The sequence below is a fragment of the Hemiscyllium ocellatum genome, chromosome 32 (genome assembly GCF_020745735.1).
Source record: "Hemiscyllium ocellatum isolate sHemOce1 chromosome 32, sHemOce1.pat.X.cur, whole genome shotgun sequence".
Classification (NCBI taxonomy): domain Eukaryota; kingdom Metazoa; phylum Chordata; class Chondrichthyes; order Orectolobiformes; family Hemiscylliidae; genus Hemiscyllium; species Hemiscyllium ocellatum.
Window position 1 is genome coordinate 10372837 of NC_083432.1, and position 16091 is coordinate 10388927.

At 42.3% G+C, this 16091-nt stretch overlaps 1 protein-coding gene across 1 annotated transcript in view; it reads left to right on the forward strand.

Annotated features, from left to right (window-relative positions):
• The first annotated feature begins 998 nt into the window (after window positions 1-998).
• LOC132830745 (vasoactive intestinal polypeptide receptor-like) overlaps window positions 999-16091 on the forward strand; it is a 56946-nt gene continuing 41853 nt past the window's right edge. Inside the window, exons 1-2 of the mRNA XM_060848581.1 lie at window positions 999-1061; window positions 6090-6187. Coding sequence (XP_060704564.1) covers window positions 999-1061; window positions 6090-6187 — 161 coding nt within the window. The remainder of the gene's footprint in view (window positions 1062-6089; window positions 6188-16091) is intronic.

Sequence of the window (16091 nt, forward strand, 5' to 3'; positions counted from 1 at the left end):
TAACTGAAATGTAACAAGAAGCTTACAATGGATCCAGCAACTTCTATAAAGAGCAGAATGTTGAGTCACCATCAGAGAAAATAGGAGCAGTAGTAGACCACTTAGCCCTTAAAGCCTGCTCCACCATTCATTATAATCATGGCTGACCCCCCTAACTCAAAGCCATATTCCCTCTTTCTCACCATACCTCTTCACTCTGATGGTCATTATCCTGAAACATTAACATCATCTCTCTCCATTACTTGTTGCCTGACTAGCTCCACATTTCTAACATGTTCTGTTTTTACTTTAGATTTGCAGCGTCTGCAGGATTTCTCTTGATGGTTACTTTTACTGGCATCCCATTGAAATGGAGAGTCTCTTCTGTTTATCACTTAGTCAGTGTTCTCGGATGACTACCCCAGGCCTAAGCTGACAAACATCCATTCACACCAAAGCAAACTCCTGCTGAGTGTCTATAATAAACAAGAAGCTGTTGGAAACATTCCAACAGCCCAGGCAGAAGTTTGGAGAGAGAAATAGAGTTGGTATTTCAGGCTGACAATCAGAAGGTTCATGAATGTTTCTTGGCTACTGCCAAGAATTCATCTATTAACCATAGTGACAGAACAAACAAGTTGATCGCTGTGGTATACTTTCCCATGTCTAACTACCTTAGGCTCCTAATGTGAGTTGATTATGGTAATTTACTGGATCTGTCAAAAATCACTTTGGCTTTCTGATAATGGTTAATTCTGTTACCTTTCAACCTCTTTGGAATCAAATCAGATTGGGTGCGAATTTGGTTGTCAGATCAAGTGTACAACTTGAAAATTGCAAAATGGCATAATATTTAAGGACGTACAATCCAGGGTAACTCACGTTAGCTGTCTGGCTCTTCTAAGTTGCTCTGAATTTATAAGGATTTTTGTTCCCGGTCTATCATTATTAACCCCAGTGCTAATGATTTTGCTGTAGGGAATGTGAGCAGGAAATGCACTGATGAAGGTTGGACTGAGATGGTGCAGTCTTACACAGATGCATGCGGAATCAACATGAGCAACATGGAGGATGATGTTGAGGTCAGTAGTTCTTTTCAAATATCTTTATGTCTGTAACCAAAGCTTACAATTTCAGGATTGTCAGCAAGAGAGCTAGGAGTGAGATGAGGCTTGAGTGACTGTCTCTGGGGAGTTTGCTCATTCTCCCCTTAGGGTGCTGCACTTTCCTCCCACATACCAAAGATATGCAGGCTAGGTGGATTAACCATGGGAAATTCAGGGTTACAGAGATAGGGTGGTGGTGGTGGGGAGGGGGGGGTGGGGGGGGGTCGGTGAGTGTAGATGGTATATTCTTTGGAAGGCAAGTGTGGACTCAATGGGCAGAATAGCCTGCTTCCACGCTGTAGGGATTCTATGATTCTAATATTCTTTACTCAGAAGCTGTTAGGATTTGGAATGCGCTGCCTAAGAGAGTGGTGGAGGTGGGTTCCATAGGAGGTGACCAAAGAAAGCAGGATTTATATTTGAAAGTGATGAAGTTAGAGGACTGTAGAGATTGGGATGGAGAGTGGAGCTAGTTGCGTAGCTCTTTCAGGAGCCAGTACAAGCAAGATGAATCAAATGGCTGCTTTCCAAGAAGGAAGAGGCCCAGTCTGTTCATTCTTCCTGCTACATTTCTGGATTTACCATTTTAAATCTCATCTGCACCCTCTCCACTGCCTCTTTATCTGTTTTACTTCGGCCACCAGCATCGCAAACAGAATTAAAAGGAAGGTCTGTCCAAGGTTTGAAATGGATTTAACATACTTTCCAAACTTTTTAATCCTATACCATGAGAACTCAACCTGACTGTTTAATTTAATTCTTCATGACCCTTTAAATCTGTGTTACTTTCTTTGCACTCAAGCTTTCCCTTTGGTATTAATTAATTGGTGTTAACTTATTCTTATTTTTTAGTAGGATATATTTTTCTTTGACATGGAAAACCATTTGGAATGTTTCCCATTGATTGCAATATTGTGAACCATTTTATTATCCACAGTTCTATTCTCACAGAACTGGCCTTTCTCCAATCTATTACTCCAATGCAGATTAATTTATCAAGAAAGTCTGAACAGGCTTGGCCTGTGTCCTCTAAGTATTCATATGAGTCAGATGTGATTTAACTGAAACATATAAGATCATGCAGGGACTTGACCGAGTGGATGTGGAAAGAATGATTCTCGTGTGGGAGAATCTAGAGCTAGGGGTCACGGTTTAAAAATAAGAGTCACACTTTAAAACAGCGATGAGGTTAAAGATTGTCTCAGAGGGTTGAGAAACTTGGGAATTCCCTTCCTCAAAAGGCAATGGATGCAGAATGTTTGAATACTTTTAAGACAGAGATTGATAGATTTTTGGTTATCAAGGGTTATCAGGAATGTGCAGGAATGTAGAGCTGAGGTTAAAATCAGAGCTGATTGAATGGTGGAGCAGGCTTAAAAAGCTGAGTGATTTCCTCTTGTTCCTATATTCATGTTCTTTCTTATACTTACAGAATTTTTAATTACTCTTTTGAAGTGTATCATATTAGTCACTATTGCCAAAATATCTCCCTTTTTCTATGTATTTTATGACACAATATCAAATGATGAAATGTTAGCTCAAATGACCAAAGGCTCAGTAAACAAGACAGGTTTTAAGAATTTTCGAGTAAAAAATGAGGTCTGCAGATGCTGGAGATCACAGCTGCAAATGTGTTGCTGGTCAAAGCACAGCAGGCCAGGCAGCATCTCAGGAATAGAGAATTCGACATTTCGAGCATAAGCCCTTCATCAGGAATAAGAGAGAGAGCCAAGCAGGCTAAGATAAAAGGTAGGGAGGAGGGACTAGGGGGAGGGGCGATGGAGGTGGGATAGGTGGAAGGAGGTCAAGGTGAGGGTGATAGGCCAGAGTGGGGTGGGGGCGGAGAGGTCAGGAAGAGGATTGCAGGTTAGGAGGGCGGTGCTGAGTTGAGGGAACCGACTGAGACAAGGTGTTTTAAGAATTGTCTTAAACAAAGAACAAAAGATAGAGGCAGGGAGGTGTAGGGAGAATTCAAGTGATTAATTTCCTAGGCATCTAAAAACCCAGCGACTCGTAGTAAATCTTCGTTTTTAATGGGTTTCTTACGGACTAGGTTAAGTAAGATCCAGTAAGGATGTAGCTCAATTCCCTTATTCTCATACCTTTTAAAGCCAATTAATTTTGGGATAGTTAAAATCTGCCATGATTCTTCTTTTTTATACTTGTTTCTCTAATTTTATACTACATGTATTTTATTTTATATTATTTCATTTATAATGTTTGATATTTCTTTCCTCTCCTCCATCATTGCGATTAGGTTGGTTGTAGGTCAATGTCAACAAATTATGCATTGATCCACTGAAAGGTGCAGACACAGACTGCATCACCCACTGTTGTACACAGCTCTGGCGGCAGCTCTCCGTGACTGCTGCAAAATGTTCTAATTCTCCGGGTGTGGGAGAATCACATTGTTCAGGCAATCAGTATCAACCAATAAAAAGCATTTTGCTGGCAGTTTTACAGAATTTTACTGGCACAGGACAGACAAGGGCAGGGGACCCACGTGGAGCAACTCGGCAAAGTGATCATGAACACGAGGATCCTTATTTAATATGCATTGATCCATTGCTGGTTCCATTGAAAGGTGCAGACAACCACTGCATCAATGGACCATGCAGCCTCCTTCATTTCCATTCAAAAACAGTAACAAGAGGTCTAAGATTTGCATAGTCTCTCGGGTCTGAGGATTTAATACTGAATCATAGAACATAGAACATTATGCTGTAGGACAGGCCCTTCAGCCCTCGATGTTGCACCAACTCGTGAAAGCAATCTGAAAACTATCTATCCTAGGCTATTCCATTTTTATCCATATGTTTATCCAATGGCCATTTAAATGCCCTTAAAACTGTTGCAGGCAGGGTGTTCTATGCCCCTACTTCTCCCTGAGTAAAGAAACTACCTATGGCATCTGTCCTATATCTATCACCTCTCAACTTAAAGCTATGTCCCCACGTGCTAGCCATCACCATCCGAGGAAAAAGGTTCTCACTGTCCACCCATCTAACCCTCTGATAATCTTATATTCCTCAATTAAGTCACCTCTCAATTTCTCTCTAACAAAAACAGCCTCGAGTCCATCAGCCTTTCCTCATAAGATACCAGCAATGGATCAATGCATATTAAATAAGGATCCATACCAGCCAATATCGCAGTAAATCTCCTCTGCACTCTCTCCAAAGCTTTCACATCCATCCAATAATGCGGTGACCAGAACTGTACTTAATACTCGAAGTGCGGCCACACCAGAGCTTTGTACAGCTGCAGCATGACCTCATGGCTCCGAAACGCAATTCCTCTACCAATAAAAGCTAACACACTATATACCTTCTTAACAACCCTGGGTAGCAACTTGCAGGGACATATGCACGTGGACACTGAGGTCACTTTGCTCATCTACAGTATCAAGAATCTTACCATTCGCCCAGTACTCTTCATTCCTGTTGCTTCTTCCAAAGTGTTTTTCTGCATTAAACTCCATTGGCCACCTCTCAGCCCAGCTCTGCAGCCTATCTACATCCCTCTGTAACTTTCAATATCCTTCAGCACTATCCACTGACTTTAGTGTCATCCGCAAATTTACTAATCCATCCTTCTATGCCTCTTCAAGGTCATGTATAAAAAAGACAAACAGCAGTGGCCCCAACAGTAGGACACCATTAATAACTGAAATCCAGGATGATCATTTCCCATCCCACCACCTTCTGTCTTCTTTCAGCTAGCCAATCTCTGATCCAAACCACTAAACCACTCTCAATCCCCTGCCTCTGCATTTTGTGCAAGAGCCGACCATGGGGAACCTGATCAAATGCCTTACTGAATTCCATATACACCACATCAACCACTTTACCCTCATCTGTCTATTTGGTCACCATCTCAAAGAACTCAATAAGGTTTGTGATACATGATTCACCCTTCACAAAATGGTGTTGCCTATCCCTAATCAACTTGTTCCTTTCTAAATGATTAAAAATCCTATCTCTTATAATCTTTTCCAATACTTTACCCAAATTGAAGTAAGACTCACTGGTCTAGAATTACCAGGGTTGTCTCTCCTCCCTTTCTTGAACAAGGGAACATTTGCTATCCTCCAGTCTTCTGGCACTATTCCTGTAGACAATGATGACATAAAGGTCAAAGCCAAAGGTTCTGCAGCCTCCTCCCTGGCTTCCCAGAGAATCCAAAGATAACTCCCATCTGGCCCATTCATTCTTTCCAGAATTGCTAACACCTCCTCCTTGTGAATCTCAATCCCGTCTAGTCTAGTAGCTTGTATCTCAGTATTCGCCTCGGCAACATTGTCTTTTACCAGTGTGAATACTGACGAAAAATATTCATTTAGTGCTTCCCCTACCTCCCCGGACTGCACGCACAACATCCCACTACTATCCTTAATTGGCCCTAACCTTTCTCTTGTCATTCTTTTATTCCTGATATACTAATAGAAATCTTTAGGGTTTTTGTTTATCCTGTCTGCCAATGACTTCTCATGTCCTCATCTGGCTCTTCTTAGCTCTCTCTTCAGGTCTTTCCTGGCTAACTTGTAACTCTCAAGCTCCCTAATTGAGCTTTCATGTCTCATCCTAACATAAGCCTCCTTATTCCTTTTGACAAGAGATTAAACTTCTTTAGTAAATCACTGAACTGGACACTGAAACTATAATTTAGGTTCCCATCCCCCTGCTGAATTAGTTTAAACCCATCCCAAGAGCATTAACAAATGCCCCCCCCCCCCCCCGCAATCATACAGCAACAATATCCATCCTTGTGAGGGGCTATTGGAATGTAGTTTATGGAATGGTCTTCTGGTCACAGAAATTATCAGAAAATTGGAGAGGGACTAACACATTTTGTTAGAAATATCAATCAAAAAATGTTTACAGTATGTTTTCTGTGTCACCATGGTGCTACAATTGACCAGTCTGTTCCTCCTGCTGTTATATTGTTGAGTTAGTATCCTTTCATTAGGATTTCCTGACCGCTCTAATGATCTGTTTTCTCCAGGGACTATTTCTGCAGGCTGTGAAGATAAGTTACACAGTTGGCCACAGTCTGTCTCTCCTGTTCCTCAGTGTGGCACTGATCATTCTGTGTCTCTTCAGGTAATCATTTCACTAAAATTACAACATATTATATACAATTGGAGAATGTTAGAGGACAGAAACAGACTATCTCTGTTTATTTACTGACAAAAGCTATCACACACTCATACGTTTCACATTCCACCTTATCAATACCTATCCTACACATATTAATATCCCAGTTAGTCTAATCACGCTCTCCTCATGGCCCCATAGCCTTTAATATTCCACCTCATCTCTCAGAAGGTTTGCTTGTTCAGTCACAATCTATTATAGAAGAGAGACAGGCTGATCCCCAGTCATCTTCAGTTTGGAAGCAATTAACCATCTGAACAGTAGAATGGTAGAGGATAAACAAAGAAAAATTAGGAAATATTGGCTTGAACAGAATGAAATCTATTTGGAAAGTGCAATGGGGAATCAGTTTGTTTGCCTGAACTGGTTAATGTCGGTGCTTATCCTCCCTATGTATCCCCATGTTCCAATATCTTTTCACCTCCTTTTCCCGAAAATTAGTAACCAAGCGCATTGTTAAATGTTGACATGGCTGCACTATGCTTGCAGAAAAGGTCACGCTTTCTCAACCCTTGATGCAAAAACTAATCTCCACTCTACCCAAAACAAAACTCATACACTTAATATGGTTCCAATCTCTCAGTACTTTGCCCATGCCAAAATATTGAGGATGCTGGAGTATTTTTCTGTGGAAGAGGTAGAAAGACTGAGTCGAGAAATGTCCCAGCTTATCAGATCCACCTCCTGTGAAAAGGTTCGTGCCCACGAATGTTCCCACCAAGGAGGTGGGAGCTTAATTATGTTGTTGACCCAGCTTTAAAAATATCTGTTAAGCCTTCAAATCTGCATCTCCAAACATCTCCAACCAGTTACCACCCTTCACCAAATGGCTTTAAAACCTCCATGCCTCCTTATATCCCCATGTCACTCCATCTCCCCTCATATTTCTCCATACTGCCTGAAATTCTTTTTACAATCCTGACAATACCCATGGAGAACCATTCATAGAGTCACAGATTATGCACATGGGAATACCCTCTTCGGTCCAACTCATCCATGACCACGAGGTATCCTAACTCCAGCATTTGGTCCATATCCCTCTATATTCTTCCAATTTGTGCACCCATCTAGATGTCTTTAAATATTGTAGTTGCACCTGCCTCCATCACTTTTTCTGGCAGCTCATTCTAGATGCACCACCCTCTGAGTGAAAAAGTTGCCCCTAATTCCCTTTTAAATCTTTCACCTCAAACCTTAAACCCGTACCTTCTAGTTTTGGGCTCCCCTAGTTTTGGCGGCATGGTGGCACAGTGGTTAGTACTGCTGCCTCACAGTGCCAGAGACCCCGGTTCAATTCCTGCCCCGGGCAACTGTCTGTGTGGAGTTTGCACATCCTCCCACAGTCCAAAGATGTGCAGGTTAGGTGAATTGGCCATGCTAAATTGCCCTTAGTGTTAGGTGAAGGGAATGGGTCTGGGTGGGTTGCTTTTCGAAGGGTCGGTGTGGACTTGTTGGGTTGAAATGCCTGTTTCCACACTGTAAGTAATCTAATCTAATCTACCCTGAAAAAATTATCTTGACTATTCACTCTATCCATGTCCCTCTTGATTTTATAAGCCTCTATGAGGTCACCCCTCAGCCTCCGATGTTACAGGGAAAATAGTCGTAGCCTATTCCTATGGCTCAAACACTCCAATCCCAGCAACATCTTTGTAAACCTTTTTTTGAACTCTTTCAGGTTTAATCTATAACAGGGAGACCAGAACCATGTGCAGTACTTCAAAAGTTGCCTAACCAATGTCTTGTAGAATCACAAAATGATAATTCATTTCAATACTCAATACACTGATCAAAGGCAAGTGTACTAAACGCCTTCTTGGCTACTCTGCCCACCTGCGACTTCACTTTTGAATAACCAATAAAAGCAGACCTCAGGATGTGTTCAAAATTGACATTTTTCTTTTTAAAAACCTCATAGCGATCTAATAGAGTTGTCAAGCAAATTCAAAATCCTGAAATTGGGTCCTGCCTGCCATTTTTAAAGTAATGTTGATTTGACCTAAAATCCAGGCTTAAAGCGTAGGTTAGCATTCTCCCACTGTGAGAAGGTTAAACATGGAACAACCAAATCTTCAGAGAGATCTCATCAAGTACTTATTTCATGTTTCGATTCTCTCTGGATAGAAAGTGAAGATGATGATTTAATCATGCGATGAAGAGAATGTAGATTTACGTATTTCATTTAGTTGGGTTAAGGCTGAACTGAATTACGTCTTCCACCTGCGGCTACCGTGCGAATATAATTGCCTTGTAAAGAAACTTTTCACTAGTATGTAATCATGCCAGAGTAGCATGAAAGTTCATAATTACTTGCAATAGTTGCCTATTTCAAGTAAACAGGCATTTCAGATATTCGCTGATAATTGCTGAAATTAATTTGCAAACACATGTTTGTAAACAGGACAGAGAAGGTGAAAAGTGCACTGTAAATGAGGATTGGAATCAGGTTAATATTGGCTCCTACTGGAAACTTACTTACTGAAATGCAGGGGAAATTTTGTAACCCACAAATACTCCTGAATCATCACTGATGTAATGTAGGAGAATATGATAATCAATTTGTGCTCAACAAGCTTCCACGGCGGTGGCACGGTGGCTTAGTGGTTAGCACAGCTGCCTCACAGCACCAGGGTTCCAGGTTCGATTCCAGCCTCGGGCAACTGTCTGTGTGGAGTTTGCACATTCTCCCTATGTCTGTGTGGGTTTTCTCTGGGTGCTCTGGTTTCCTTCCACAGTCCAAAGTTGTGCAGGTTAGGTGAATTGGCCATGCTAAATTGCCCATAGTGTTAGGTGTAGGGGAATGGGTCTGGGTGAGTTGCGCTTCGGAAGGTCGGTGTGGACTTGTTGGGCCAAAGGGCCTGTTTTCACACTGTAAGTAATCTAATCTAATCATGTACAAAAACCAAGCAATCTATGGCAGCATCTGAGGAGAGAGAAACAGAGTTAATAGAACAAAAAAACAAAGAAAATTACAACACAGGAGCAGGCACTTCAGCCCTCTAAGCCTGCACCAATCAAAATCCTCTATCTAAACCTGTCGCCTATTTTCCAAGGTTCTGTATCCCTCTGCTCCCTGCCCGTTCATGTATCTGTCTGGATACATCTTAAATGATGCTATAATGCCGCCCTCCACCACCTCCACTGGCAACATGTTCCAGTTACCCACCACCCACTGCGTAAAGAACTTTCCACGTATATCTCCCTTAAACATTTCCCCTCTCACCTTGAACTCATGACCCCTAGTAATTGAATCCCCCACTCTGGGAAAAACCTTCTTGCTATGTACCCTGTCTTTACCAAACATGACTTTGTAGACCTCAATCAGGTGCCCCCTCAATCTCCGCGTTTCTGATGAAAATAATCCAAAGGTGGCCTAACCAGCCACAACAAGACCTCCCAACTCCTATACTAGATGCTTTGTTGAATAAAGGAAAGCATACCAAATACCTTCTTCACTATCCTATCTACCTGTTATTTCCCTTTGAAGGTACTATGAACTTGCACTCCAAGGTCTTTTTGTTGCCAGGACCTTTCCATTGAGTGTGTAAGTTCTCCCCTGATTTGCCTTTCCAAAATGCAGCACCTTACATTTATCTAAATTAAACCTCATCTGCCATTCCTCAGCCCATTGCCCCATCTGAACAAGATCCCATTGTACTCTGAGATAAGCTTTTTCACTGTCCACCACACTGCCAATTTTGGTGTCATCTGCAAACTTACTAAGTATGGCTCCTCTGTTAACACTCAAATCATTTATATAAATGATGAAAAGCAGTGGACCCAGCACCGACCCTTGTGCCACAGGCCTCCAGTCTGAAAGGCAACCCTCCAACACCACCCTCTGTCTTCTACCTTTGAGCCAGTTCTGTATCCAAATGGCTGATTCTCCCTTTATTCCATGTGATCTAACCTTGCTAGCCAGTCTACCATGAGGAACCTTGTCGAACACCTTACTGGAGTACATATAGATCAAGTCCATCACTCTGCCCTCATTAATCCTCTTTGTTATTTCTTCAAAAAACTCAATCAAGTTAGTGAGACATGATTTCCCATCCAGAAGGCCATGTTGACTATCCCTAAGCAGTCCTTGCTTTTCCAATTACATGTAAATCCTATCTTTCAGGATTCCCTCCAACAGCTTGCCGACCACCAGTGTCAAGCTCATCAGTCTATAGCTCCCTGGCTTTTGCTTACCACCTTTGTTAAATAGTGGCGTCACATTAGCCAATCTCCAATCTTCCAGCACCTCATCTGTGACTATCAATGATTCAGATATCTTATCAAGGGACCCAGCAATCGCTGCCCTCTCTTTCCATAGAGTTCCAGGGAATGCCTGATCAGATCCTGGGGATTTATCCACCATTATATGTTTTAAGACACCAGCACCTCCGCGTGTAATATCGACATTTTTCAAGATGTCACCATTTATTTCCCCACATTCTAGATCTTCAAAGTCCTTCTCCACAGTAAACACTGATGCAAAATACTCATTTAGTATCTCCCCCATCTCGTGTGGTTCCACACATTGGTTGCCTTGCTGATCTTTGAGGAGCCGTATTCTCTCCCTAGTTACCCTTTTGTCCTTAATATATTTATAGAATCTCTTTGGATTCTCCTGAACCCTGATTGCCAAAGCTATCTCATAACCCCTTTTTGACCAATTGATTTCTCTCTTAAGTATACTCCTGTACCTTCATACACTTCTCTGCTCTCTAAACCTGAGTTATGCTTCCTTCTTTTTCTTGACCTAAAACCTCAACTTCTCTAGTCAACCAGCATTACCTACACCGACCGGACTTGCCTTACCTAAACAGGAACATCCTCTCTCTGGAGTCTTGTTGTCTCATCTTTGAAAGTTTCCCCATTTACCAGCCACCCCGTTTCCCTGCGAACATCTGCCCCAATCAACTTTTGAAAGCTCTAGCCTAATACCATCAAATCTGGCCTTCCTCCAATTTAAAATTTTATCATTTTGATCCAGTCTATCCTTTTCCACTATTTTAAAACTAGTCAAATTATGTCGCTAGCAACAAAGTCCTCCCCCACTGATGTCTCAGTCACCTGCCTGGCCTGATTTCCCAAGGGTAGGTCAGGTTTTGCACCTTCTTTAGTAGGTACATCCACATGTTGAATCAGGAAATGTTCAAATTCCTCTCCATCTAAACCTTTAACACTATGGCAGTCCCTGCCTATGTCTGGAAAGTTAAAATTCTCTACCATAATCACCCTGTTGTTCTGACAGATAACTGCAATCCCCTTGCAAATTTGTTTCTCAATTGCCTGCTGACTGTTGGGGGATGGTCTGTAGTACAACCCTTTTCTTATTTCACAGTTCCATCCAAACAGCGTCCCCTGGACCTATTCCCAGAAATGTCCTCCCTAAGTACAGCTGTAATGTCAACCCTTTAATGTTATCAAAAATGTCATGCACCTCCCCCCCCCCCCCGCCCCTTGTCCTCCCCCCCCCCACCCTTCTTTATCCTTCCTGTAGCATTTGTATCCTGGAACATTGCGCTGTCAGTCCTGTCCATCCCTGAGTCACATCTCTGTAATCGCTATGATATCCCAGCCCCATGTTCGTAACCATGCCCTGAGTTCATCCACCTTCGCTGTTAGACCATTGAAATTAATTAATTAATCAGTCCTACATCATTCTCTACTTTGACATGCCTGCCATGACTGTTTGACTTGCTCCTTTTCCCAACTCTGCCAGTCTCAGATTTATCTCTTTCCTCATTATTTCCCTGGCACCTCCCCCCACCACACCCCTCACTGCCCCCCACCTTACTAGTTTAAATCCTCCCAAGCCAGCTCTAGCAAATCTCCCTGCCAGTATATTCGTGCCCTTCCAATTCAGGTGCAATCCATCCTTCTTAAACAGGTCACTTCTACCTCAGAAAAGATTCCAATGATCTAAAAATGTGAACACTTCTCCCTTGCACCAGCTCCTCAGCAATGCATTCATCTGCTTTATCTTCCTGTTCCCACCCTCACTAGCTCGTAGCAGCGGGACTAATCCCGGTCTTGTTGCTCTTGAGGATCACCTTTTTAAATTTCTGCCTTTTTTTATATTCTCACTTCAGAATCTCACCTTTTTCTCTTCCAAGATCATTCGTTTCAATGTGCACAACGATCTCCTGCTGGTCCCACTTCCCTTTGAGAACATTCTGCACCCTCTCTAAGATATCCTTAATCCTGGCCTCAGGGAGGCAATACACCATTATGATTTTTTGCTGCCGGCCGCAGAAACGTGCGTCTGACTAGATAGCCCCCTATCACAGTCGATTGTTTTGAGCCTGACATACCCCTCATTACATTAGAGCCAGTCTCAGCACCAGAAACATGGTTGTTCATGTTATATTCCCTTGAGAGTCCATCGCCCCCTATGTTTTGCAAAACGGCATACTTGTTTGAGATGGGGATAGCCACAGTAGACCTTTGCCCTCCCTGTTTCCCTCTCCTACCTTTCCTGGAGGTAAGCCATCTACCTGACTCTTTCTGTGGTTTTTCTCCCTTCCTAACCTATCGCACCCCCCGACTCCTGTAAATTCCTCATTGCCTCTAACTACAGCTCTAACCAATTCATGCGATCTGATAGGATTTGCAATCAAAGACACTTCCTGCAGACACAATCATGGGAACTCTCCCGAACCTGTCATATCCAACAGGAAGAGCACATCACTCTACTAAAAGCCATCTTTGCTCCTTAACAATCTACAGACCCAGAAACCAGCACCACTTACTGTCTAAAAAGCACTAGTCCAGACTAACTTAGTACCCATGTTTTATATTTTTAAAATTTGAATCAAGAGACATCTCAAAAAAACATAAAATCAAAAAAGAGCCTACTCCAGTCACTATTGTAGATTTACAGCATAGTTACACTTAAAAACTATGCACTTAGCTTCTCCTCAGCTGTAAGCTCTCCCACATTGGTTCCTCCAAGGTCAGCTATGAATTTTGTTGTTTGTTAATTTTTCTTAAATTAACTTTAATGTCCAAAGATACTTGAACTGTGCAGATTCACTTCTGTGTCAGACAACAGTGTAGGTTGCTTTCTCTGACCATGCGGTCTCTGGCTTTGCCTCTCTTCCTTGTTTTAAAGTTTTGATCTTTTCTCCCCCAAAGTTCCAAAGCAATGCAACAGCTTATAAAATAGTAATTACTGTTCCTGGAATTCAAAGTAATCACCTCCAACATCAAAAAATATCTCAAAAAAGAAGCAGCTCTTACAGCCACAACTTACCTCTGTTGTGGGCAAAGTCTTAGAGAGAATTGTAAGGGATAGGATTTATGAACATCTGGATAGGAATAATATGATCAAGGATAGTCAGCATGCTTTTGTGAAGGGCAGGTCGTGCCTCACAAACCTTATTGAATTCTTTGAGAAGGTGACTAAGGAGGTGGATGAGGGTAAAGCGGTAGATATGGTGTATATGGATTTTAGTAAGGCGTTTGATAAGGTTCCCCATGGTAGGCTACTGCAAAAATACAGAGGTATGGCATTGAGGGGGAGTTGGAGGTTTGGATTAGGAATTGGCTGGCTGGAAGATGATAGAGGGTAGTAGTTGATGGTAAAGGTTCACCTTGGAGTGCAGTTACCAGCGGTGTTCCGCAAGGATCTGTTTTTGGACCATTGCTATTTGTCATTTTTATAAATGACCTGGAGGAGGGGCTAGAAGGTTGGGTGAGCAAGTTTGTGGATGAAATGAAAGTCGGTGGAGTTGTTGAGAGTGAAGAAGGATGTGGCAGGTTACAGCGGGAGAGAGATAAGCTGCAGAGCTGGGCAGAAAGGTGGCAAATGGAGTTCAATGTAGCTAAGTGTGAAGTGATTCGTTTTGGTAAGAATAATAAGAAGATGGAGTACTGGGCTAATGGTCAGATACTTGGTAGTGCGGATGAGCAGAGGGATCTTGGTGTCCATGTACACAGATCTCTGAAAGTTGCCACCCAGGTAAATAGTGCTGTGAAGAAGGCATATGGTGTACTGGCTTTTATTGGTAGAGGAATTGAGTTCAGGAGTCCTGAGGTCATGTTGCAGTTGTATAAGACTCTGGTGCGGCCGCATCTGGAGTATTGTGTGCAGTTTTGGTCGCCATACTATAGGAAGGATGTGGAGGCACTGGAATGGGTGCAGAGGAGGTTTACCAGGATGTTGCCTGGTATGGTAGGAAGATCGTATGAGGAAAGGCTGAGGCACTTGGGGCTGTTTTCATTGGAGAAAAGAAGGTTTAGGGGTGACTTGATAGAGGTGTACAAGATGATTAGGGGTTTATATAGGGTTGACCATGAGAACCTTTTTCCACGTATGGAGTCAGATATTACGAGGGGGCATAGCTTTAAATTAAGGGGTGGTAGGTATAAGACATATGTTAGGGGTAGATTCTTTACTCAGCGAGTTGTGAGTTCATGGAATGCCCTGCCAGTAACAGTGGTGGACTCTCCCTCTTTATGGGCATTTAAACGCGCATTGGATAGGCATATGGAGGAAAATGGGCTAGTGTAGGTTAGGTGGGCTTGGATCGGCGCAACATCGAGGGCCGAAGAGCCTGTACTGCGCTGTATTTTTCTATGTTCTATGTTTTTCCCATCCTTCCATCTTGGATTACCCAGAATCCTCATCCGAAATTAGTGAGTGAAGCTCACTAGTGAGTGGATAAAAATAGTAAAAAAATTGAGTTAACAAGTGGTAGTCAAACTACATGAGCCTGCATTACAGACCCCAAAAAGGTGAGAGATAGAGAGAAGAACAATTATTATAGGCAACTAATAAATGTGAAGTCATCCATTTCGGTAGGAGTAACAGTAAAATTGACTATTACTGAATGGTAACAAGTTGCAGCATGCTGCTGTACGGAGGGACCTAGGTTTCCTTGTGATTGAATCACATAAGGTTGGTTTGAGGGTACAACAGGTAATTAGGAAGGTAAATGTAATTTTGTCCTTCTTTGCTAAAGGAATTGAGTTGAAAAGCAGGGAAGCCATATTGCAGCTGTACAGGGTGCTATTGAGGCCACACCTGGAATACTGCATGCAATTTTGGTCTCCTTACTTGAGAAAGGATACACTGGCACTAGAGGGGGTATAGAGGAGGCTAACTAGGTTGATTCTGGAGTTGAGGGGTTTGGCTTATGAGGAGATACTGAGTAGACTGGGATTAAATTCATTGGAATTTAGAAGGATGAGGAGGGATCTTCTAGAAACATTTAAAATTATGAAAGGAAGATATACGATAGAGAGGATGTTTCCACTGGCAGATGAAACTAGGACAAGAGGGCATAGCCTCAAAATAAGAGGGAGCAAATTTCAGACTGAATTGAGAAGGAATTTCTTTACTCAGGGTTGTGAATCTATGGAATGCCCTGCCCAGTGAAGTAGTTCATGCTAATTCTGTTAATGTTTTTAAAGTTAAGATAGTTTTTTTAACAATAAAGGAATTAGAGTTATGGTGACAAGGCAAGTAAGTGGAGCTGAGGTCATGAAAAGATCAGCTATGATCCTGTTGAATGGCAGAGAAGGCTCAAAGAACCAGATGGCCTACACTTGCTCCTAGTTCTTATGTTCTTATGTTCCATCATGGAGAACCATATCAAAAGCCTTACTGATGTCCATGTATATGCCATCTACAGCCCTTCCCTCATCAATCAACTTTTTCACTGCCTCAAATAATCTATTATGTTGATAAAATATGACCTTCCATGCTGCCTCTCACTGATCAGCCCATTTTCTTCCAAATGTAAATAGATCCTATCCATCAGTATCTGCTCCAGCAGCTACGCTACCACTGATATCAGGCTCACCAGTCTATAATGACCTGGATTATCCTCACTACCCTTCTTAAATAAGGGGA